Genomic DNA, 26,550 nt, shown 5'->3' with positions numbered 1-26,550 from the left:
AGACAAGTTTGTTAATGTACACAATATGTAACTAGTGGGATTTAAGCTTTAGCATAGAATGACTTTGTCGATTGCATATTTTATGTTTAAAGACAATAAACTTTCTCATTCTCATTCTCATTCTCATTCTCATTCCTCCAACTGAGGTTATTCTCTGACTTGAAGGTGGCCTCACTCCTGCTACTCTGCCACCACGCCAAGATCAAAATGGTCAAATTACTTTTACAAACAGCCTCATCTAGTTTTTATAAGCAAGTTTTAAAACACTTTTAGTGCAATGCTTGTTGGGAAAGTATTTAACCCCTCCCAGAGTGTTGCATCTTCATGTATAACATTTTTTGTCTGCATGTACAGAGTGATTTAAGTTCAAGGTCCAATAAACCTTTTAAATTCCAGAGTCCCCTCTAACTTGTTACAGAAAAATACTTTCATGTTTGTGTTTATTCCGTGAGTGAGTCCAGTAAAATTAGTGTCATAATGGAGCTTTTTATATACACTTGTTTTTTTGCAATCAATCACTTTGATGAACAAACTAACTGTGGAAATTAGTGACATACTTTCCTTAGTTTTACATTCCATTCTACGTGCTATTTTGTCTTGTCCTTTTAGGTCTTAAAAACAGGAATTAACCTCTTAAAAATGGGGGGTGGGGGGGGGGGGGGGTGGGGGGGGGGGGGGGTGGGGGGGGGGGGGGGTGGGGGGGGGGGGGGGTGGGGGGGGGGGGGGGTGGGGGGGGGGGGGCATTGAGCATTATTGAGTATTATTGAGTATCTTTGAGTATCATTGAGTATCTTTGAGTATCATGTGTGCTTACCTATTCAAATATGCTGCCTTGTGTTTTTGCTATGTACAAAATGCAATATTTTGGCAACAGGCTTGTTCTATTTTACAAACCTTTATACACAACCTTATTTTACAAAGAGAAATAAGAACATAGCTGGTTAAAGTCTTATTAAAATATTCTATTAAATTAAATAAGGTTACATACCTTTTCGTCGTCAATCTAACTGTCAATACTAGTTCTACGATGCGATATGTATGCTGCGGACAATCTTGTACTAGTTATTTAGTTTCTCTCCATGGCTGACCATACATGTAAACTAAATTATAATTCAATTTCTTTGTTAAGATAAGAATCTGTGTGAGTGTGTGTGTTTGTTTATTAATTTGTATTATGTGTAATTTTATTTATTTCAATGACGTTTTTGATTTTTAATGATTTGTAACATGATTTGATAATGGTATAGTACTTTCGAAACTAGTCATTATTGACATAAAAAAGTTTTATTGACAATTGAAGGGTATGAAACCTTATTTAATTTAATAGTCAAATATCAATCCAGGAGGTAAACATGCATTTATTAAAATATGATTATAGGATGTATTTAATACTAAATAAGCACAGTATGTCTTTGGAGTAGCCATCAGTTCTTTGAAATACTAAACTATTAATTTTCAGAAAATCCTGTAATTTAGGTATGTTTTTTTTTGTTGAACATGTGATATATTTTAAGGTTATCTTTATTATTTTTAGGCGGATGTTCTTAAAATAAAGTATTAAAAGCTACTAAGTGTATAAGCTATTATGATTTTTAATCTAATGACTATGTCAAAATAAAAGTAAACATCATGACCAACAATTCAAAATTAAAACATGCAAGGTATTTTATTTGTCCTTGTTTTTTATAATTAACAAATATAGTTTGTGAATTTGTTTATTTCCACACACAAAAAAGCTCAATAAAATTCCCAATATTATTATTTTCTTTTTGGTACATTATAATTGAAACCTAGAATTCTTGAAGGTCTCGAACCACCCAAGGGACTTCGTCATATACTGAAGGAGGAAGGGCCAGAAGCATTTGCGAAGGCAGTCCGTGCACACAAGGGAGTACTCCTGATGGACACAACATTCCGAGACGCCCACCAGTCATTGCTTGCCACACGTGTGCGAACACGAGACATTTTGAATATCTCTCCTTTCGTCGCCCACACATTCAATAACCTGTATTCCTTGGAAAACTGGGGTGGCGCCACTTTTGACGTGAGCCTGCGATTCCTCCACGAGTGTCCCTGGGAGCGGCTCGAGGAGATGCGCAAGATCATACCCAACATTCCCTTCCAGATGTTACTGAGAGGAGCCAACGCTGTGGGCTACACAAATTATCCTGACAACGTGGTCTACAAGTAAGTTTGTAATTAGTCATGTATAACCCTCTGACAACCAACACCGATCTTGTTGATCGGTAATCACAAATTAAAATTCTTTTTCAGCAATGATGAATAAATTAATGATACATAAAAATTGTTTGCTATCCCAATGAATACTATAAGGCTTAATTTCTTTATTCTTATAATTGATTAGAACTCATATGAAACCCTGATTCAGTATAGTGAAAACAATTACACCATTTATATCTGCAAGAAATTATTCATAAATTATGAAATAAGAAATTAATTATTCCAATAATCAAACATAGATATGAAATTTAGATTTATCTCTAGCATGATTAGATTTTACTGCAATAATGGTTTGCAGGTTCTGTGAGTTGTCGGTAAAGACCGGAATGGACATTTTCCGAGTGTTTGACTCACTGAACTACCTGCCTAACCTGATTCTGGGTATGGAGGCAGCAGGCAAGGCTGGTGGAGTGGTAGAAGCTGCTATCTCATACACAGGAGACGTGTCAGATCCCAGCCGCACTAAGTATGACCTAAAGTACTACACCAACCTCGCAGATGAACTGGTCAAGGCAGGCACTCATGTTCTGTGTATCAAAGTAAGTAGTTTGATGTATAGATAGAGGCAGTATTTATTAATATTGTAGCAAAAAAGGAACAGTTTAATAAGTCAGATAAAAAATGGTCACTGACTAGGCATAAAACTGGTAAATTTTTGAGAAAATTAATCAAATTCAGATTCAATATTTAAGTTCACATATATTACAGGAAGTCACCAATAATCTTAGCAATGTTCTTTTAGAAACATTATATCAATTTCTATTTTTATATTATAAAAATTTATATATATAACATTATATCAATATCTGACATTACAAACAACTATTGAACAAATCTGTTGTAATCTTAGTTATTAGGCTTACGCGGCCGGTTTCTGACATCAGTCTTCCAGTTCACACTGCGTCGAAACATTGCTTACACAGTTATCTTCTTGAAACATTTCGGCCTCGCTGTGGAGAGCATCTTCAGTCAACAGATGTTATACCCAATGTTCCACTGTGTATTCTGGCTCAGTCTACTAAGGGGAAACAAAATGTTTAATATCCATACCAGTTACTGAACACATTAGACCAACAAAATGACAAACCTTCCTTTTATTGCAACCTTCCTTTCAAATTGCATCAACCCTTCCTATCATAGCTACGTTATGTGTGAAATGTCAAAATCGGCCATAGCAGAACATACAGGGTGGCGCATATGTCAGTTTCCCCATAAATAGGAATATTTTGTTTCGATAGGTTGGTAACAATGTTAAGTTGGCAGCAACACGGGTAAGTTCATTGTTGTCTGTTCCAGTGGCTAGAGTAAAGCGACGTTCTTAATATCTGTTGTTTGTGTGTGTTTTTAAAATGTTTACAACCCAACGAGTTTACATCCTTTAGTTGTGGTGGAAGGATAATAAAAATACAGCTATAATAATTGAAGAATTTAGTGGTAAATATCCAGATGTTGTAATACCCACTCGACAGTATACAGAAGTTAAATAAGAAATCTGAAAACTCAGGAAGTGTTTTAAATGCCCCGAAGTGTGGTTGTCCACGATCAATTTGCAACGAATTTTCAATCTGCAGACAGTTGCTCAAGCTTTGGTAGCCAGTCCCGGTAAAAAGACTCGTAAAGCATCTGCTGAACTAAAAATATCAAGAAGAAGCATGCAAAAAATGTTAAAGCAATTAAACTTTAAGCCATAATGTTCATCTTTACTCCAAGCGCTTCACGAGGATGATTCCAATAGGCGATTGGAATTTTGTGAGACAATAATTATCCACTCAGAGGCTGATCCAAATTTCTTGCGATCAATTTTGTGGTGTGATGAGGCATTTTTCAAACTAAATGGACACGTTAATTGGCATAACTGCATGTACCGGTCAGATGTAAAACCCAATAATGTAATCCAAGCAGAAATCAATGTACCTAGTGTTATGGTATGGGGAGGTATTTCAAGTACTGCACTGATTGGTCCGTATTTTCTTCAAGGAAATGTTAACTCAGAAAGTTACTTACAGTTGCTGCAAGAAGTAATAGTACCTGAGCTCAGAAACAATCCCGTTTTCAATATTCATTCGCTCATCTGGCAACAAGATGGTGCCCCAGCACATTTTGGTATCCAAGTTTGAGATTTTTTAAATAACACATTTAATAAATGGATTGGTCACCGTGTAACAATTGATTGGCCTGGGCGCTTGCCAGACCTGACCCCATGTGATTTTTTTACTGTGGGGTATTATAAGGGAGACTGTGTATGCTTCAAAAATTAAAAAAAACCACGAAATATTGACGAACTCAGAAACCTAATTAGAAATGCATTTGAACTTGTTAATAACGACAAACCTTTATAGCTAAAAATTTGTGATTCTGTTCTCAGTCGTTCTATGAAGTGTATACAAAATCAAGGTAGACATTTCGAACAACTGCTATAACATTGTATGGTAATATGTAAGTAATTTCATATAATGAATTTGTTTTCTTGACTAAAAGTGTTTTATTCAATAAACCTATAACGCTTTTCAATTTCTCTTCTGGGGAAACTGACATATGCGCCACCCTGTAGTTTCAAGACCAAACATGCAATATAGTTTGACAAATCAAAAGTCCTTACGAAAATATCCTACTATCATCCAAGTGTAATAAGAGAAACTTTAGAAATAATCAAGAACGAAAATAAATTTATCAAAGAAAATAGTGTGAAATTGTCTAAAAGTTGGCAACCTGTTGATAAGGAAGCCATATTGATCACAACTGGTCACTTGTTAGTTGGTCAGCTTCAGCCAATCTCAAGAAATAGCTCTCAAGCTCCTTGATCTCACCTATACAGATGACCGCTAATTATTGACAGTTTCGCTATAAACATCTGTTGTCTGAAGATGGCTCCCCACATTGAGGCCAAAATATTTCAAGTAGATAATTGCTTAAGCAATGTTTTGACGCATTTTTCAATATGGAAGGCTTTGATTTTAATTTGTTGTAACTTAAGAAGTTGAATTTTGACAATACATTTTCTATTATAAATTATTGTGTATATTAATTAAACATTAGCAAGCTTCAATCTAAGATTCATGCTACTGAAAATTGTACCAGTTTTCGTTATCAATGTTTGTCTGTGAAAACATTTCAATATGTGCCAGTGTCCTAGTATTGGTGGTTTTTAATCACTACTTCGGTAAATATCGTATGTTTGTTGTGAAATTCCATACAGGATTTTCATTATGTGGGTTTTGGTATTCTGAGTGCAAAAACATGTCTAACTACAATACAAACACATTCATTCTGTAAATAATTGTTAGTTCACACTAAAGTTTTATGAAACCAGACAAATTTGATTTATATATAACATAAATTTAAAAATTGATGTATGCCTGTACTGAAAAGTTGTTTGACAATAAATTACTTTATTTGATTTGGTCATCTCATAAAATGTGACATGAAGTTAAAAATTCTGCATACATTTTTTTTGTTTTTTTATAATATAAATTTATAGATTCATATTATAAACTCAGGAGATTATTAGTTGGAAATGTGTTTATTAAAGAGCTAATATTATGCATTTCAAAGTATGTCATACTAAAATTTTATTAAAATAACAAGAGTGATTCTTGATCCTGAAGTTTTAAAATGTTTTATACATACTTATAATTCCAAAAGTGTAAATTAATTTAGTTTTAATAAACTCCATTAAAATACTTCTAATTGAAACTTTAAATATTTTACTACACTTTATAAGATAGAGGATTTTAGTAACAGTATCCTAGTTCTTACATGCGAAAAATCAACTTTTCTTACAATTGGAGCTCTATTTGGACTGTCATTAAGTTGATATTGACTGTCCCAGGACATGGCAGGTCTACTGAAACCAGCAGCAGCCACCTTGCTGGTGAAAGCTCTCAGAGACAAACACCCTGATGTGCCCATACACATCCACACTCACGACACGTCAGGTGCTGGTGTAGCGTCCATGCTGGCGTGTGCACATGCCGGTGCTGATGTGGTGGACGTAGCAGTAGACTCTATGAGCGGCATGACCTCCCAGCCCAGCATGGGAGCCATGGTAGCCTCCCTACAGGGTACCCCTGCTGACACAGGTCAGTACTAGGAGATTCACCAAAGTTTTCAATTAGAAAGTCATATTTAAATTTTAAGCTTTAGTTTCCAATTTTTTGAAGGAAAAGTAAAAGTACAAAATATGACTCGGGAACATAACTGGCATAAATACCTGTAACTCCATGTTTTAAATTTGGTACTTAACATTTAAAAAAGCTTAAATTAAAAGAAGACTAATGATTTTGTGGTTCTACATTTCTTCTGAAAATATAAATATTTGTATTGTAAATTAAATAATAAATTCTTAACAAAATTTGTTAAATTTTTCTAAAACCAGCAAACAAAGAAAATCACAAGATATAAAAACAATTAATTCACATATAAACAATTCTGGTATCTCATACATAGCAATCGGGTGGAGATTTAGGTTTTAAGACAGTTGAAACTCTAACAAATTGAGAAATCAGAAATTATCAACTTGACCGGGCTATTTTAAAAATGTTTGTACATATTGTTCTCAACAACATACAATTATATTTTTATGAAAATAGACAAAAAAATATTTTTTCAGATTTTTCAATAATGTAAGCCTCATTTTGTAAAAAGATAATTTTAAAATCCTACTACTTTAAAAAAATATTCAAAGCAGAAAAACTGCATTTTCAGAAACAATGTTTGCTGTTGATTGTTATCAGCTAAATCACAAAAAGAAGTACCATGTAGTAATTTTAGAACATTGGGTATTGAAGGGATAATGGAATTTTAAATATTGTTCATCATCATTAATGTAAAAAAAAAACACTATATGAAATGTCCAAAATTCTGTTGTCCTTTCAAAATATCCATCTTCATTAACACATTTAAATAAAAGATTTATTTATTGATTTTAAATAATGTTTCTAAACTACAATTGGGTGGTATGTGATCACGATTTTTCATGTTGTTTAAAGCTGTACATTGTACCAATATTACAACATACAACATACAGGTATTGTTTTGCCATTGTCTAGCATGCCAAATGAGTCACTGCTTATCCCATTTATGTTTTGGTATAGCAGTAATCTAATTCTGTCTACTGTTACTCCACAGTCTGCCATTGATAACAGCAGTCTAGTTGAGCACACTAAAGAGTTTTATTCTTTAAAATCCCAAAATTTTGATCGTTAGGTAGAGAATAGTAGAAGACAATTTTTAGAATTTATTAACATGTGGTTCGTGTAACAAAAACTGCAAATTTGTGTTGAAAAACCCAAAAAACATCATTTTGAACAAGAGTTAAAATTTTACAGTTACAATTATGTTAGAATTAAATGTTAGAACTAAGACGAATTTGAATTAACTGATTCATGCTATACCCTTTAAATGTTTTGAGATTCATTATTTATGATAGTTAAATTTATCTGATTCTATTAGAGTTCAGAAATTATAATGAGTTTTATCCTAATTAGTAAAACCTAAAATGGTCTTTATTAGCTGATTGTTTAATAAAGGGATAAAGACATAACAATAATACATACATGTCCTGACAGGTCTGGACCTGAAGAATGTGTCTGCATACTCCGCGTACTGGGAGCAGACCCGACAGATGTATGCTCCCTTCGAATGCACAACCACCATGAAGTCTGGCAACGCCGATGTCTACCTCAATGAGATTCCTGGGGGCCAGTACACTAACCTACAGTTCCAGGCCTACTCTCTGGGGCTTGGTGACATGTTTGAGGACGTAAAGAAAGCCTACAGGGAGGCTAACCTACTACTGGGTGACATTATTAAGGTACACGAGCACAATGTTTACCACTTGAGTGGTGTGGTATTTAGTAGTGAATTAACTTTCCATGCTGAAGTTTTCCTTTATGTCTAGTGACTAATAATTCCTAGAAAATAATTTGTATTACCACCTAGTTTGAAACTTGTTAAAGATCACAATCAAACAGTAGTGATATGTAAATGAACAAACTAAGAGAATCTTAATTACATTTTGTTAAAACAAAATAAAAGTTTTAAGTTTTGGTTTGTGCGTTTTAAATGTAATAGTAGTCAATAAAAGCACCATCTTCAACATTTTAAGACAATCTTGAAGGTTTGGGCATTTTAAATTTCAAGGAATCAAATTAATACAATGAAAGCTAAACTTCTTTAAAATCATTGCCATTTTACTGATTACATTGAAATATTTAATTAGCTGTGAAATATTTTATTGACAATGTGTAATATTATATTTATCAAATGTATTTTGTACTGGTATATATTCTTTTAGTGAGATATCTATGGAGACATTTTACTCTTTTAACAATTCGCTTTAGGAGTAATATACAAGACATACTCCCGATATAAGGGCATTTGGTCAATGAAATAAAAAGCTTGTAGGGGAAAATATCAGTTTATTAAATTCCAATCTTACTTTTCCACACGGTTGCCATTGGGTTCTAATACTTTTCATAACACTGCAGTTTATTTAAACTCTCTGCGTATAAGTTTGCCACAGGAATTGAAACAGTCTCACAACAGCAGAACTTAAGTCCTCATTGTACTCAAAGTGTAGTCCAACAATCCACTTTTTTAAATGTAATGAGAAGAAGTAGTCTTCATGTGCAGGGTTAGGACTGTATAGAAAGATGTCTTGAAGTTCTCAATAAAAATCTTGAATCAAGATCAATAAATATTCTTCTTAGATAAGTTTATAGTGCAAGGACACACATTATTGTAATGGAGGATTATGACAGACGACAGTTTTCCACATCAGCGATTTAGTCATGGTCAAGGGGCTCAGAGAGTGATGTAAGCCAAATTTGATGAGATGTCAATTTTGATGAGGACCCCTCGTTGCTGCGGCCTATTGATGTAGGTCAAATTTGATGCGAGTGTAAATTTGATTGAGAGTCCCAGGTTATAACACCAATTTGCTATGTGTCACTCCCACGTTGGTTACGATAATTTGCTGAAAAGTCAGTTCTTTAGAATTATTCACTCACCATGTAGTTGTACGCCTCTTGTCACCAGTGGGACGTTGTTGAACCATGTTACTCACATAGTATCGGTCGCCATCTTGCCCAATGCTAGCTGTATTTCCTCGTATTACTCAAAAATTATTAGATTTGAATGTCTCTGGTGTTATCACCAGAGACAAGTCTGTGTGTATGTCAGGGTTCCAAAATATATTAAGTAATAATTACAAAATTTAACATCACTCCACACTTTTTGTAAAAAGGGATATTTAAAGAAAGTCAAAGCAAGTGACCACGAGATTAGTTTATTAAATGTCACACTCTCAACAATATTATAAACTCACTCACCTTGCAGTGCTTTGATAATTTTAAAAGTCTAAACAATATCCCATCCTTGATTAAATTTCAATATACTATACAACAGATCATTACTTTCCCAGGAGAACTAACACACAACCTCCTTGCTTTGAGTCTGATTGTAGAAGAACGAATCTCCGTATAATACGACGGATACTGATTCAAAACAACACTCATCACTTCTCTCGTTCAAATCAGCGTCTTCACGAATAAATTTAATTTAATTCTTTCTTATAATTGTCGAAATTTATCACGTTTACTATAATTAATCAATTTAAGTTATTTCTATTTTCTTTTTATTAATTTTTCAAAGCTTTTTATTTAAATTTTTAGCAAACATGTGCTTTATGACGTCATAAATTTACAAGTCATTCATACCACAATTGGCTCTTCTGCGTAATTCTATTTAATGTTTTTGTAAAACACGAATTTTGGTTATGTTTACTTCATTTTAATTAATCAAATCTTTTCCCGTATAAAGTTCAATAAATGTCTTCGTTATTAAATAAATCTCAATTCCGACAACATGTGATTCACTGATGTCACAGTCTGCCGATTCATTGACGTCACAGTCTGCCAATTCCCCGCGAATATTCAAATGTCGTAATTTGACCTGTTACAAGAGCTAAAGCCTCTCCCCCCCCTCAGTTATGAAAAGCAAATCTTAAAATTGCATCCAGCAGTTTGTTTTAGGCTAGAACACATTTATGAGGTCTCAAAATTCAAAAAATTCCCTGGTGAAGATTCATGAGTTTGTGGAGGTTATTTTATACTTTCTAAACCACCCAGTGTGTTAGCCTCCTCTAAAATAATTTCCTATACATGCCACTAATTTTAAAATCACATATTTGTGTTTTCATAAGTATTTTGCAGTACCCGTCAGACAACTAAATAATGATAATTCTTTGTATTTAGGCTTTATAATAGAGCCATGCATGAAACCGAGTTTAGACCCCCAAATATTTAAATATACTGTTTAAATATAGTCAATGGTTCCTACATTATTGAATGGAACTTGTAGTATTATTGTACAACCAAGCAATACAAATTAGTTTTTTTTTACTTGCTTTCATAATAATTGGTTCAGGTCTGTATGATAGTAGATTTAATGAAAATGTTATGTGGGTTATCACAGTAAATCCAGTTGAAGACATTAACTGCTTTGTTTCAGGTGACACCCTCATCAAAGGTAGTGGGAGACTTGGCTCAATTCATGGTACAGAACAGTCTTAATAGTGAAGATGTCATGGCTCGTGCTGAGGAGCTCAGCTTCCCCAAGTCTGTTGTGGAGTTTCTGCAGGGAGCCATCGGAGAACCTTACCAGGGCTTCCCCGAGCCACTTCGGTCCAAGGTCAGATAAAGAGAGAATGTTTCCAATTCATTATTTTTTTTAAGGTTCTTAAGAAAAGAATCTTAAAGGTCTTGTAGTTTTATTTTATTTTTTTGCAAGTTAAATTTACTTTCTTCCTCTTATAAGGAGAATTTTACAACCATCCATAACATATTGAAAACCACAATATGCTTAACATACTTTGACTACTTTAATAAATCTTATACTTCCTCGTATTGGCATTATGTGACCAATAAATCTACATTGTCCTGAATTTGTTCTGATCAGGTTCTGAAGGACATGCCACGAGTATCCGGCCGACCAGGAGCCAGCCTTGCTCCCCTCGATTTTAACAAACTCAAGACAGAGCTACAGGAGCAGCACCCGCACCTCTCTGACAGGGATGTAATGAGTGCTGCACTCTACCCATCTGTCACCAAGGACTTCCTTAACTTCCGTGAAGTCTTCGGACCTGTGGACAAGATTGATACCAGGATATTCCTTGTTGGCCCCAAGGTTGGAGAGGAGTTTGAGGTGAGTTGTTAAAATGTCACAAAAAGTAATGAAAACTGCAGTGGGACGTGGTGTGTGACAGATCAAGTGAAACGGCAAAGTTTTAATCCACTTTATTTCAGTGGTATATAATATCTCACAGTTCAGTGGGGAAGGGGAATTAAGGGACTTATCCTCTCAAAATTTAACATCTATACTAATATATAAAAATGTAATGGTGTATATGTCCGTCTGTGTGTGTCTGTGCATGTGTGTGTGTCTGTGTGCACTTGCGTTTCTGTCTGTGTTACCCAATCACATAAATTCTACTTGACTGATTGTGCTGAAATTTTAGATGGACGTTATTAGGGTTCCTGGTTAATATATAGTCCTACTCCTATTTAGGAAATCCCTCCAGACCATGTCCCACTGGTTTTGAAAACTCCCTTTTTGACTTAATCAGGAGATAGTAAATGTATTTTTCATCACCTGTCAATGTCGAGAATAATAAGTATAATAATTTATACACATTTAAACAGGTGGTAGTAAATGATTGTTGTTATTCATATGTCAAAGTCAGTTACACTTTATAAGTGTCACGTTACATGCAGAAGTTTTTCTTTGTTTGGTTTGTTTTGATTGGGATTTTAATCCACTACAGTAAAATGCCAAAATGTATTGCATCATAAGTGTGTTAAATGAAAAGCTAAGGACTTTGACTTTAGCTGCCTTTCGATTTAGGATTTCTCCATACTGGGCTAAAATAGTTCAATTTTCACTGAAATCAAAAAAGAAGAAAATTCAAGAAATGTCACGTGTAGTTATGAAAAACAGTTTCTCTTTCTGATCTAAGGGTTCCATGTATTTGAATTTAAATCTAAAAGCGATTGAGAGATTAGAATATCTCTCAATGACTATCTCAGGATTGTTTGGAATGCCATTTAAAAAGAATATGCTCATGATGTTCCTGTTTTTCTAAATGAAATTGCATGTGAAACTCCAGATAACTGCTAATATTATGTAAAGAAATTGGTGTTCAACTTTATCCTGTACCAATAACGCCTATTTGGGATAGGCAAAGCTTAAGTAAGAAAATAAAACAAATTTATAAATGTTTTGATTTATTTTGTGCTAATAAAGCTGCAAAGGAATATTTCATAACATTCTATGTATTTGTTTATATTTATATCTTTGTGTCTTTTTCCATTGTTAGTCATTGTATCAATGAAAACATTGTGGGGAAATGGAATGGAAAAATGGCAAGAATGAATGGCTAGGTATAGCAACCATACCTGCAATATTTGCCCAATTTTGATACACTCAATCTCACATATAAAATAGTCAACATACTAACTAGACTTCTGAATCTCTAATGGTCATCACACTCTACTACAAAATTATGTATGGCTGCCCTGAGAACTGCTTAGTCATAATTTCCGTAACTGATAAAAAAACTAATTAGAGGTAGGGTACAATACCGGTTTTTTATATCGAAGAAAATAATCTTAGCATCTCGAATCCTAGACTATCAACTGATATAAAAGTATCTATAGTATAGAACGAAATAACAATCATATGTTGTAAATTAAAACAAGAGTATATAGGAAAACCCATAAATAATTAAGAAATGACGTAAATAATAAACAAACCAGAACAAGATCGATCAAACAGGAAATCTTATAAATAATTATGAGCCACAATTCATATGGTTTATGTCATAATTATTGAATTGTTTATAATTATGCATGTGTAATATATATTATTATGTATTTGTATAGTAATAATATTATTGTTATTGTTATAATATTGTTGTATATAATAATATTAATTGTTGTTATATATACACGTAATCCTATATATAATAATAATAATACAATTACGTGTATTATTTGAAAGTGTTTACAGCTGTTGGTATACATTAAGTTAATTGTTCAAAATAATTAATCAGTATCGATTGGTTATATTGATGGTTATAATTAAGTAATATCGTTTGCCAATTTCAATATAAAAAACCGGGTCTGCTTATCGTACCTTACCCCTAATTAGTAATGTTGATCATTTCTTTTACATCTAGCTGCAGGTTTACAATGTATTGATTATTAGAAGAAAGTTAAAGCATTTTAATTAAACAAGTGGCTAGAGGCAAAGCCCTTTTCAGTAATATATTTTCCGATAGTGCTTTCTTTTTTATAAAAATAATTAATGAACTTTTACTGGAGCAGTGTTTTTACTATTGAAGTGCACCAGTTGCAATTGGATAAGTAATTTGTAGCTAAGTAAAATAGTATTACAAATTTCAACTAAAAACTTGTTTGATTACTAAGCATATTAAATTATGTTTGTATATAGTATAGTATCTAATTTATTTCTTGCTTTCCAGGTAACAATAGAGAAGGGAAAGACTCTAGGAATCAAGACTCTGGCCATAGCAGAAGATCTCACTCCAAGTGGAGAGAGGGAGGTCTTCTTCGAACTGAACGGACAGCTGAGATCAGTGTTCATCAAGGACAAGGAAGCCTCAAAGGAGCTCCACATCCACCCCAAGGCCGAGAAGGGAAACAAAGATCAGGTCGGTGCTCCGATGCCAGGATCTGTAATGGAGGTGAGGGTAAAGGTTGGTGACACTGTCGAGAAGGGTGCGGCGCTGGTCGTGTTGTCAGCCATGAAGATGGAGATGGTTGTACAGGCCCCTCGAGCAGGAAAAGTCAAGTCGATCGATGTAGCTGTTGGAAACAAACTAGAAGGAGATGATTTGTTGCTTACTTTGGAATAGACAATTTAAAACTCGCTTTTATAAAAGACAAGATATGGAGAGTCAACGGAGTAAGACTGATAGATGGTTTATTTCTTGTTAAAAGTCTTTGCGAATGCATATAAAAGACTTACAATACTCAGAAGTGTGCTGAAAAATAGGGCAGAATCATATTTGGATGATTCATTTTTTAAATTATATTTTTTATTAATTTTATGTAAAACAGCTGTGTAGCAGATAGTTAATGTTTCAAATCTAGTCATTACAACTCATACAGAAGTATTTTTGATAAGGACTCATGTTTCTAAATTATATAGAAAAATCCAAATAAAAATTATAATACAATTTTGTTAAATTAAAATCATTGTAGTTGCAAAAAAAAGAGTACTAAACTCTGAATGAAAATTATCGTAATGTGAGAAATGAAAAGAAACTTTTGAAATGTGAGTAAAATTGTTTGAATAATTTTAATTAAATTCAGGACTTAGTTAGAGTAACAAACATTATGTATTGTTATATAGCAAACACTAATTTATTGAATATTCATGGTTATTATGATTTCAAAATTTGAAATAAAAAGAGATAATGATAGAGCTTGAAGAGACCATTTAAAGGTGGTTGGTATTGGTGATGCAGATATTTTCAAATTACATTATTTTTCCTGTGATAAATAGTAAAGATTATGTAATTTTTAACTGTTAGCTGTTTGGGTACTTACTTGTTATATTTATTATTGTTATGTTTTAAATGTTTCGGGAAGGATTATATTGGTTGGTTACCTTTTCTGTTTCCTCGCTCACTTTTTTGTTTTGGTTTACTATGTAAGCCTTGTATACTTGCCCATATAATAAGTGATAAGGTTTTATATGTATATTATGAGTTTTAGATAATACATTTTTATAGAATAAATGTTAATTCTGCTGCTGTAATTTATGTACATACATAGTTTAAAACTGTTAATTAATAATAATAATAATTTTACATACCTGGAGTGTATTATTACTACCCCTAATGTCTCTATTCTCAAACAATGAGTGCTCTTAGTGAGAATTAAGTTGAGTTTTAAGAAATAATTGAGTCCATGGGATTGTTAGAAGAAATTCATATACTTTTTGAAAGTTCGGGGTATTGTTAACTGTACATGTTATATTCCAATATAATTTTATACATCCCCTTGATACAACTTTTGCATAATGCCAGCACTTTGCACTGGATCTCGTGGTCTTCATCATCATCTTCTTGATCATCGTCATCATCACAGTGGTCATCGATTTTGTCATCCGAGACATCTTCATACTCATAGTTGGTGTTCATACATGCATTTTAAATCTGGAACATTTATGAACGAGATAAGTTCTTCTTTCAGCTTTTCTTCATCAACATTCAAAAGTAATTCTTTTATTTTCTTCAGTGCTTTAGAAGGAAGAGGTTCTTGGGATTTGAATCTTTTTGGGTCAAAAAACGGTCCAGATCAAAGTAGAGTGATTTGTGCTGAACAAAACAATTAGCCTCGTCTTAGAATGATCCAGATTGAAATATAATAATTTTAAATTAGTGTTTAAAAAATAGTATTAATTATGCTGCTAAACGAGGCATCATTGAAATCAAGTTAACTACTCAATGTTGGTATTCTGATTAAAATATTTGTCACTTTTGGAACAAGAAGGCACCAAAAATATCTAGGCTGAAGGGCGCACCAGAATACGTCCTGGTGGTCCAGCAGTGGACAAACGAGATCTCTGAGACACTGACTCTAATATTCACAATGTTCCCTAGAGTTACTACTGAACGGGGACATCTGGTAGTTTGAAATTCAATTATAGACCCTGTCATGTGAAATGAGGTCATCCAACGTTATGATGGTCTGCAAAACAGTAGTTGGTCCTATTACGTGCCAAAATAAAATGTTGCCGTAACAGTTGTTGCACAGAAACAAATCATTCTTTGTTTTGAATAAAAATCTCCACAACAAAAACGCAATGTTCTACTTTCCACTGCACTATCTCTGAGTATTATGGCATGACTGACATGACATCCAATGACAGTCACTGACCTATTCACTCCACTAATACTATACTGTTTAAATCTGACCTTTTGTTCCAACCTTTATTATGTAAATGAACAAGAGTAAGTGCGTTATAAAATTTCAAAAATATGGCAAACTACCATGGCCATCCTGCTAACATAAAATAATTTTTTCATGCTATGAATAGCAACAGGTAATATACCGTATTAAAACAGTTGCTTAAACCCAACTGCATTAAAAATTCCCAATAGTTTATCATTTGGAGTATAAATTATTTTAGATTCTTGTCTACAGAATATTTTTGTGTAAATTTTAAAACTTATTAGATTGATTTTAAGTAGATTTAGTATAAATATTAATCAATTGCAATAATTGTCCTCGTGGTAGCACTTGAGGAAACATAACTTCACCGAACATGACCCTTATAGCCCAAAAATCAACATCCCCATTTCATAGTTTTATAATGGATGTGTCTTCAATAAGTGAATTCACTCCACTTACTGCAGTAAAAGACTCCATTCTGTAGGGAAAGGACAGTGTTTTTTTTTTTAATGATAAGTAATACTGTTGATGTATTTGAGTGAATACAACTTGAAACACAAGAGACATTACTCTATCCATTGGTGATCGGTGGAATTTGCACAACTCCCAACTGTAAAAGGTTCCTCAACCTAAAGCGTTGAATGACCCACGGCCGTCCGACGCTCGGTAAGAGCAGAGGCAGCAAGATGTGAGTGTAAGACAATGGGCAGTCAGATTTCATAGTAGATGTGAATTTTTACCTAACTCAGTTCCTCACCAGCCAACGGCCATATGAACTTTGAGTGCACTGAAGGATTCGGACTTGCTTGCTCAAAGTATGACAAAGCAAATTCCATCTTCTCTTGTAGAGGGTAGAAAGAAAAAAAATTGAGATAGCCATTGGTCAACTCTTGCCAAACTCTCTTCTCTGGAAAATAGGAACTTGGTAAGAGTTGACAAATGACTATCAGGACTCTATTGGGCAGAAACATGATCGCTAATCAACAGGCTCAGCTTAGTTTTTTTTTTTTTTTTTTTTTTTTTTTTTTTTTTTTTTTTTTTTTTTTTTTTTTTTAGTCTTGTAACTAATAGTTTTCAAATAATTTTACTTTTAGCTTGTAACAGTACAAAATAAATGTTACTAAGAAAATGAATATCACTATAGTGATGGTGACAGTTACATCTAATATGTCACCAAAATATACAATTACTACTCGTAAATAAGAAACATCTGATTGGTAGAATAAAAATAGCTGTTTGAACCAGCTGATTTGTCACAGTGCACACAGCTGTTGCTGTACATGAGTTGTAAGAAACAGTTCAGAAATTACAAAAACATATAAATATGTAATGGAACATGAAAATGATCAGAAAATTTATTATTTAAATAAATCGGACATTTCTCATTCTATTAGTGTCAATACAGATGTGTTTTTGAGCATATTTTAAGTATGTGGTAATAAATAGGTTAGACCGTGTTAAAAGACCCAACATCGGGAGCTGCCATCTAGAATACTACTAATTACCTGATAGCCAGTGGCTGAATTAATACAAATTTTGTCAAAGACTTTTTTTCTTTGAGAATATTGAATCTTTACTAACTGAAAATGACTTACCCCATAACAACAATTCTAAACTTCAAAATTTTCACCACCTTATTTTTTCGTCATAAAATTGTGGGAGACATATATAATTTTAAAGATATGATTAATACCCAATCAAACACTTTTTTAGTTTTTTAATACTTTTACTAATGTAGTTATCTAGAAACATTTCAAATGTTTTTATGTTTTATTATTTGAATATAAAAAGTATTTACATTAAAGAAAGCGTTTTGATGCATAATAACCATATGGACTATATTTCAAATAAGACACCTCCCATAAACTATTTTATGACTAAAAATAAATATTTGTAAATGTTTGAAGTTTAACATTATTCTTATGGAATAAAACTCATATTCACTGCAGCCGGATCTTGAGAGCTAGGAAATGTTCACGAATCGGTCTTGTGAACAAATGGTTAAAAAACAATTAAATAAATAAAAAAAAAATAAAAAAAATCAGACTTATTGTTGGTAATTTATTGGTTAGTGAAAGAACATCTTGGCATAAAACAGTGGATGATCATCCAGATTTTAAACACTGGGTAAAATATAAACTAAACCAAATAATTCATCTATTTGTAAGACGATTCATTATTGTACCCGTGTGTCACACCTATAATCATATTTTTTGTGTATGCAGGCTCGGCGACGACAGGTTTCTCGGGCTCCTGTGCAATTTAGAAGACCGGTCCCCTAGATACAGGCAACCAATGACAATACACTTCCGTTATTATACCAATACAGCACCACATATTGGCTATATGTTGAACATTGCATGGGGGGGGGTGGGGGGGGGGGGGGGTGGGGGGGGGGGGGGGTGGGGGGGGGGGGGGGTGGGGGGGGGGGGGGGTGGGGGGGGGGGGGGGTGGGGGGGGGATTCTAATAATATATCAAAAAACCGCTCTTGGTAATAATAATTAACAAACACAAGTAAATACAGAAAACCCAGTCTCTCCTTCCAGAGCTGATATTTGAAGTGAAATGCCATTAGAGACCCCTTCTTGTAGTTGCGGACATGTTAAACAAATTTTTTGAGTAGATGTGGGCTGGTTGAAGAGTGGCAACATGAGTGGCAATGTGCCATTGTCAAAGTTCTGGACAGCATGCAGAGGGGTCATGCAGTCCCAGCAGCGTCCGATTGATGTTAACACCTGTTACAGAGGTGATGGTTAGGGCTGCGGTGATCCGAGGAACTTAAAGATGCCAAGCATTCCTAGGGATGTTTTATGGGTTGTCGGGGTGGCTTCTTAAACCAGTGGTTGTTTCCACACAATCTTGAAACCCATTGGCCCAGAATGACTTAATTTTTCTTTCCAAACTGGGCAATTTCCAAAACGGCCTAAAAAAAATGCAAAAATCATTCCCATCTCTTCAAAAAAGGCGTTTCAAAATCTCCAAGCAATTACATGGCCCATTGCCATTCTTCCAACAATCAGCAAAAATATTTGAGGCGGAAAGTTATTTCTGCATTAAGAATGCTTTCCTTTCTGGACGTGCAATCGATATTGTCTCTGTAAGGGAACAGTTTTGGTTTCCGGAAGGGAATATCGACAATTGATGCAGTCACTAAACTGATCGACATTGTTTGTGAAGGGCTTGGACAGGCAAATACCTACGCTTAGCGTATTTTCTTGACCCTGTCTAAGGCGTTTGACTGTGTGGTGACCACCCAGACTCTTCATTTCAAAACGTACATTGACTTGTGGGATACGAGGTTACACCACTCTCATGGCTTGAGTCGTACCTGAGTTCCCGCCTGCAAAAAGTACCATATAATAATGTGCGGTTGTCATCAAACAACGCCCTCGTAAAATAATGGGGTTCCCACAGGGATCAATTCTCGGCCCAGCTCTTTTTTTAATTTAATGTTAATGGACCATCCACTCAGGTCATACCATCATCAACTCGGCCAAATGATGTCAGTATACGCAATGACGCTGACACAACACTCTCTGTTTTCAGAGTAAATGCAGGGCCTCATTGGAAGTGGAATGTTTTTTGTAAAGTGCAAAATTCTTTGGTTCCTTGGCAGTTCTTATCTAAGGTAAATCTGCAGACCAAATGATTCAAAATCCAATTTCATCTATTTCTCCATGCGGCGAAAGAGTGTCCCCAATGATTGTGGCCCATCAGTTGTGCTAAATGACCACAGCTCATTGAAGAACTAAACAGCATTAAATTCCTTAGGAAATCCACATTGACAAAAGTCCTAACGTGGGAACAGATCATTTGGTAAGACGCAAGTCTTAGCAGGTTCTCTGGATGGGGGGGGGATGGGGGGGTGAAGGGGGGGGGGGGGGGTTGGGGGGGCCCAAAATGTCCTCTGGGCATCTTTGCTCTGAGAAAGTTTAGCAGAATTTTTTGTGCAATTTTCTATTCTAATAAAATGGCCTAATTATGGCTATTGTGTACCCACAACATGTCCTTTATGGCATAACGTTGTGGGGAGGATGCGCAAACACACCCACTTCCAACAGGTGCTTTGTCCTGCAGAAGAAAGCAATCCGAATCATCTCTAAAATAGGAATGAGAGAATCCTGCAGGGAGCACTTTAAAAGTCTCGATTTGTTAACGCTCCCATCCCTCTACATGTACGAGACTGTCCTGTACTGTCGTTACAAATGTGAAGTGACGCGGGGCAGAGACATCCATGACTACAACACTAGAGGGAGGGATTGCATTAAGACCAGCGCAGCACAGGCTCCGGGCTTTCGAAGCCCTGCCATCTGAGGTCGGGGCCAAACTTATCAACAAGTTGCCTCTTGAGCTACAGGCTGAAAATGGGCAACCACTGTTTAAGAGGAAGCTAAGGAACCTATTGGTGCAAGGGGCCTTTTACTCCGTCGGCGAGTTCGTGGACCTGGGAGGTTAGTTGGTACAAACCGTTGAGTGGGGGGTGCCAGGCTTTAGGCCTACATGATAAGCCATAATGTTCTCTCTATTTAAGTTTTGTTTTATTTGAGAATTAAAATTTTAAGTGCTTTCTTTTATTTGCTTAGTTTTACCATATAACTTTGTTAAACACTACAATATTATTTTATTTAAATATCTACATGACCTTGACGCGTGCCATGCAATGTTGTAAAAATTGTTTATTACGGCAATAAAGAAATTTATTATTATTTATTATTTATTATTCTTTATTTTTGTGTGTTAAGTGTAATTTTTATTTATTTTGACTATTCCGTTTTCATTGATTAGACAAATGTGATTTGAGAATAGGAAAGAGCTTCCGAAACTATTCATCATTGAAATAAAAAAAGTTGGATCGACGATGGAAAGGTATGCAACTTTATTTGTCTAAATTTTAATATGGTTTCAGAATAATTCTACTGAAGGATGGTAATTATTTTTGGGGATAAAGAATTTTTATAGTGAATAGATGGGGTGTGTAAGGAGTTATGTATGAAATGGTTTCCTTCCATTTAGCAATAGCATCAACCAATTTCATTATTTCCCTAATATTAATACTGACCTGCCTCAATGGCAGCCACCTCCTTGCTGCGACTTTGTCTCCCATCTGTTGAACTAACAAAAGGTGAAGGGCCGATGAAATCTTATTCCTGCGTCCAATCACTGCCTGGGGCAAAATCCTGATCGCTCGGAACAAGAAACCGTAACCCAGGATGGATGGCGTCTACGTCATTCTCCTGCAAAGTTCAAAGCTTAAATTATGAGTCTTCATGGCTTTAAATGTTAATCTTGGATATGTCATCTTTGACAGATTGAAAACACTTGCACATATAGTTTATTGTAATAAAATATGTATTAGCAAAATAACCTGTGAATGACATAATTAAAAATTGTTATACTATACTTGTATGAGCACTTAGGAGAAATCCAATATACAAAATTGTCTTCAAATCTACTTTTAAATCATTTCGATCTTTTGTAAACATTTTGAAAAAAAATCTCATGTGAGACAAAAAGTATTTTTTAATGATTTTTTATCTTATCTTTTAAAGAAGTAAAAGTTACTGTTAAAATATCAATTTTGATTAAAATTTCAATAAATTATCGGACTTTATAATCTAAATTGATTACAGTATTTTGTCACATTATGAGTTACTATCAAGTGGATAGTGGGGAGTTATTTTTATATATATGTATATCCTAGGCAAGTGATGACAGAAGAGGCAATTTCTTAACACCCCACAGAATACAAGAATTGTAATGGTTATATTTCTAAAGGTTTCGATTACATAAATAATATTTATCAATAAAAGTCTTACAGTATCACTCAAGGAAATCAACCAATCAGATGTATTTTACCTGAGAATGAACTATGAAGATTTTTTTAATATCTTATTTACAACAATCTTTCGATTTAAATTTTTCATAAAAATTCAATAATAAAAAAATGTGGTTTTTGAAGATCTACCGCCTAGGCAGCTAGCCTTGTCAGCCTTAGTAGGAAAAGTCTTAAACAATCTCTGTATCTTTACATCCTGAATAGTTTACTAAATTACACAATTTAAACTGGTTTCACTTGTGCGTTGGCAGTATTGTATGAGAATAGATTTGGAGCATGAAAGTGTTTGAATAAGCCATGTTTTTGTATATAAGTGCTTCATACGAACCTTAGCGACTCGAATGATTTCTGGAATGTTAAGATAGGCCTGGACTGGTGGCAGACCCTTGCCAACAAGATATGACTCGTCAGCCTTCTGTCTGTGCATGTGCATCTTATCCTGCTCGGAATATATGGCCACCGATCTGATACCCAGCTCCGTACATGCTCGGAACACTCGTATAGCGATCTCTCCTAAACAGTTATAAATTACATTTAGATTATTCTTATTAACAGTTTTAGTTGATCGCACTTGAAGAAATTCCAAATTTCAAGATATAACATAATGTAATTTAACTAATAGCATGAAAATCTTATAAAGTGCTCAGATAATTCACTTATAAATAAATATAAGTGTTATATTTTTTTTCAAGAATCCAAACAAACACCACTAGATCTGTAATTTGTTATAATATTGATTCTGATGTAGAATATACGCTAAGGCAGTTTAATTGTGTGACTGTACTCTGGTCCTAGATATCATAAAACATTAAGAGGTTCATATGTTTATGATCCTCTTCTACTCCAACAGTCTTAAAATCTGGATATTTTTCTACTAATTCTGTGATAATCAGAATAAAAAGGACAATATGAAAAATGCATTTACTAAAAGACGTGGAGCTAGAGTATCAAGCCCTCTCTATCGCTCAACCTCAACAGAACTCAGTTTTTATAAAGTAAATCTAAAATCTTGCAAAATTAACACAATACTACTAAAACAATCTAATTTCAAAATGTTATGTGTAAATACATTATTTTTTTACAGTATAGTGATTTATATACTTTTACATGGTTATACCTAAAATTATAGCATAAGTTTATAATTTAGAAAGATTGAATGTTTTAAATCCCTCCCTGCCTTGAGGATTTACTAATAATACAGTATTGATGATGACGAATGTTGTGTGTAGCCAGGGGAGATGTCAATATGTATCTCTGTGAAATTTTGAAATAATATTTTAAAAACATAAAAGGTTTATGTTTTAAGTTTGAGCTAGGAAACATTGTTTATAATGTCCTAAATTTTACTTAAGTTGAATTTGCTAAAAACTCTTATTCAACACAAAATTCTTTGTTTGAAGTTTATGTTTGAGGAAGGAAGGATTGTGAGGGAAACAGGACATTTACCACTGTTCAGTGATACAAAAAAAATCAGTAACAGTACGTTTCAAGATCTACAATCTGATCTCTTTTTCAGGTAAACAGCTAACTTAACACATAATTACAAACTAGGTTAAAATAAACAAATCATATCAGAGCGTTGTGATACGCCTAAGTCAGAAATCACAACCACCATGTTGTGTGTCAATTTCACTAACTCTAAAACATGCACTTAATAAAAAACCATTAGGCGCGACACAATGCTCTGGTATGATTTGTTTTCTATTAACCTAGTTTGTAATTATGTGTTAGGTTAGGTATTTACCTGAAGAAGAGGTCAGATTTCAGATCTCGAAATGTAGTGTTACTGATTTTTTCTATCACTGAACGATGGCAAATTTCCGGAAAAATCGTGTTTCCTTCTCAACACAAAACTTTGAAATTCTCCAGGGTGTGGCACTTTTTATATATACCCCTCAGATTATTCAGATTTCGCTCCCCCCAAAAGTTTACTCTAACTACGCCACTGATGACAATGACCTTAAACCTTAACAGATCAAGCCTAACCTCTGTTAGCACAAAGTACGCTGCGGATGGGTTTGAACTCGACATCGCCTTTGGGAGCAGCCTTGTAGCTGATCTGGGTGGCCTGTCCTCTGGTCGCTGTGGTGGACAGAGACCAGTGGATGAACCTTGACTTGACCTGGCTCCTCATCGAGCGTGACATCCCAGTGACTGTGACTCCGGCCATCTCTCCTTGGCTCTAATACCTCATCTGTTAACTGTCAAAACCACACACTCAGTATCTGCAGTCTTCAATGTGTACATCTACAGGATTGCTGAATAGAATTTAATACCTCTACTCAACTTTTACCTTGGAGACATCTCTTCCTTGGAACCTAATTTTTAGACCATAATCAAATATAATTTACATTTCAAATAGAGCAAATTGATATTTGCACATTAAACACCTGGATAGGGCAAGAATAAATATAAATTCCAATGTATTGAATTACCCAACAAAAAATGACATTTAATTTTATTTAATTTTGGACATTAAATGAGCTTAAAACACCACTGTGTACAATGAGGTATATCAATAAATAGACTAAACATCTTAACTGTGATGTGAGAGCTAATAAATCATAATCATCATGATCTCCAAAAACAACAAATGACCATGTTCAGCTGATTTTTAACATAACCTTAGACAAACATCCACACATCTATGTTAGTTAATTGCTAACCATATAAAGATTATACAAAATCTAACACTTTATAACTATTTTTTTTACCTAATTCCACGTTTTAATTATCTTATTATATCATTTGTAATATTACCATCAATTTACTACTAGTGCAGTAATAACGTTCATTAATACCAGTGAAATTCTCTATTATTGCTCTTGTATGATTATGTGTAAATCCTCAGTTTTACCTCATAGCACATCTTTCACGTTGGACAAAGGTTAATGGATAAATTTACACAACTTGTTAAGTAAATACCGATTCCTCCCTCCTCTATTTGTCAACAAAAAACAGAAAAAGCTTCAGATTGGTCTTGTCTCAGATTAAGATTTTCATCAATCAAGTTATATCATTGATCATAAGATAAATTTGAAAATAAACCATGGTTTTATTTGTATAAATAAAATAAAATTATAGTTTGCATTTAATAAATGAATGTAACACAGTTATGAAAGATTATTCCAATTTAACACTGTAATGGAAGAAGCAATGGGAGGAAGATAATGATACATTTACAGGATAAAAATTCATAATCGGCTGAGTGTCAGCATCCTTTTCTCTTGGGGTGGACGCAGCGTCGTTAAACAGCCTGACCTACATTAGATAAGAGGTTGTCCCACCCATTCACCACAGCACGCAACTGTTTCGCCGACCTTCATGACGCCTGCAATATATACAAGGCAACAGCTGAGTATTTGTAGCGTTATTGCGTTACATGAATTTGAAGGCGTCCCATAAAATAATTTTATCATTATGCTAGATTTTGTTTTTAAATTTACATAAAATAAGTGTATGCATACGTCTCATTAATCGATACCTCATAAAACTATGAGTTTTACGTTGTTTTGTTAAACAAAATCAATATTTATGCTACAAAAATATAATTTATTTGCCCCTGAAAGGTGTTATTAACTATAAAGTAATTTTGTAATAGTTGATTGTTATAATTAATTCACTACAAAATTTCAAGCATTGCAACACTTTTGCTGTAGGCTATGTTAATCAGTACACATTTTTAAGAATAATAATTATATCACGTATTAAAATCTTTCAGAGTAAATAATCAGTTGTAATAAAGTACGTGAGCAATATATGCCCACATAAGACGACTGAAACAATTCGAAATGCTAACAGACACTTTGTGACGAGATACCAGATATCACCTGCGCCCGATATAGATCTTTAAATGTCAGACAGAAATAAACGATGGATCAATCAACTCAGAGTACAGACTGTACTGAAAGGGCTTGTCTCTCATTCTAGTGACTGTACTGTTTCATGTAACCTTCTGGTGAATAACCTGCTGGTTTTGCGTTAAGTATAATGTAATTTTAATATATCTCAGAAAGGGTTTACAAGATGGTATTGATGGTTTATTTTGAATTTTATATTTCAATATCGTAAATGTTGTGTGACAACGATACACTGAAAGAGTTTTTATTTATTTCCACTTTGACAATGTGTACTGCTATAATGTTTAAACGAACATGTGTATTAATTAGCAATTTATCTAATGAAGGTCACAACATAAATGAAATGGTAGCTCTGGAACCTCTCCCTGTATGAGTTTGATATTGATTTGAACAGGCGTGTTTGTTGCTGCCCAACATGTGTGAACAAACAACACGAAATTAATTTGTCTTATAATTACTGTTTGTATCGCAATTACACCATACATTGGGTAATGTAATACATATTACAAACACAAATAATGTGTTATATGAGTAAAGTCTCTTTATCAAATATAGAGAACGCACTGTGTAGAGTTCCTGTGAGTTTAGACCGAGACGTCTTAAAATGGCCAATTATTAAGACAACACAAT

The 26,550-nt window shown here is 34.0% G+C and overlaps 2 protein-coding genes across 2 annotated transcripts in view; one reads left to right on the top strand and one right to left on the bottom strand.

Annotated features, from left to right (window-relative positions):
* Positions 1 to 1,708: 1,708 nt before the first annotated feature.
* On the top strand, positions 1,709 to 15,140 carry LOC124356944 (pyruvate carboxylase, mitochondrial). The gene is made up of 7 exons (XM_046808272.1): positions 1,709 to 2,187; positions 2,540 to 2,780; positions 6,071 to 6,320; positions 7,809 to 8,053; positions 10,753 to 10,932; positions 11,200 to 11,445; positions 13,784 to 15,140. Exons 1-7 carry the CDS (start codon positions 1,901 to 1,903, stop codon positions 14,174 to 14,176), a joined length of 1,842 nt encoding a protein of 613 aa, XP_046664228.1. The 5' UTR covers positions 1,709 to 1,900; the 3' UTR covers positions 14,177 to 15,140.
* A 6,225-nt stretch (positions 15,141 to 21,365) lies between these two features.
* Positions 21,366 to 26,550, bottom strand: part of LOC124358209 (pyruvate carboxylase, mitochondrial-like) — a 42,189-nt gene continuing 37,004 nt past the window's right edge. The window contains exons 2-4 of the mRNA XM_046810502.1: positions 24,047 to 24,261; positions 22,389 to 22,573; positions 21,366 to 21,458 (exon numbers count right to left, since the gene is read on the bottom strand). Of these exons, the coding sequence (XP_046666458.1) occupies positions 21,366 to 21,458; positions 22,389 to 22,573; positions 24,047 to 24,230 (462 nt within the window). The 5' untranslated portion in view covers positions 24,231 to 24,261. The remainder of the gene's footprint in view (positions 21,459 to 22,388; positions 22,574 to 24,046; positions 24,262 to 26,550) is intronic.

The sequence above is a fragment of the Homalodisca vitripennis genome, chromosome 3, assembly GCF_021130785.1.
Source record: "Homalodisca vitripennis isolate AUS2020 chromosome 3, UT_GWSS_2.1, whole genome shotgun sequence".
NCBI lineage: Eukaryota > Metazoa > Arthropoda > Insecta > Hemiptera > Cicadellidae > Homalodisca > Homalodisca vitripennis.
The sequence above is the reverse complement of the archived record's forward strand: the minus strand, read 5'-3'. Positions and strand labels throughout refer to the sequence as shown.

Bases quoted from the DNA above. Each gene is read 5' to 3' on its own strand.
- LOC124356944 (XM_046808272.1), top strand. From the start codon at position 1,901: ATGGACACAACATTCCGAGACGCCCACCAGTCATTGCTTGCCACACGT. The intron at 2,781-6,070 runs GTAAGTAGTTTG...TGACTGTCCCAG, and splicing joins CTCATGTTCTGTGTATCAAA to GACATGGCAGGTCTACTGAA. The intron at 6,321-7,808 runs GTCAGTACTAGG...ATGTCCTGACAG, and splicing joins GGGTACCCCTGCTGACACAG to GTCTGGACCTGAAGAATGTG.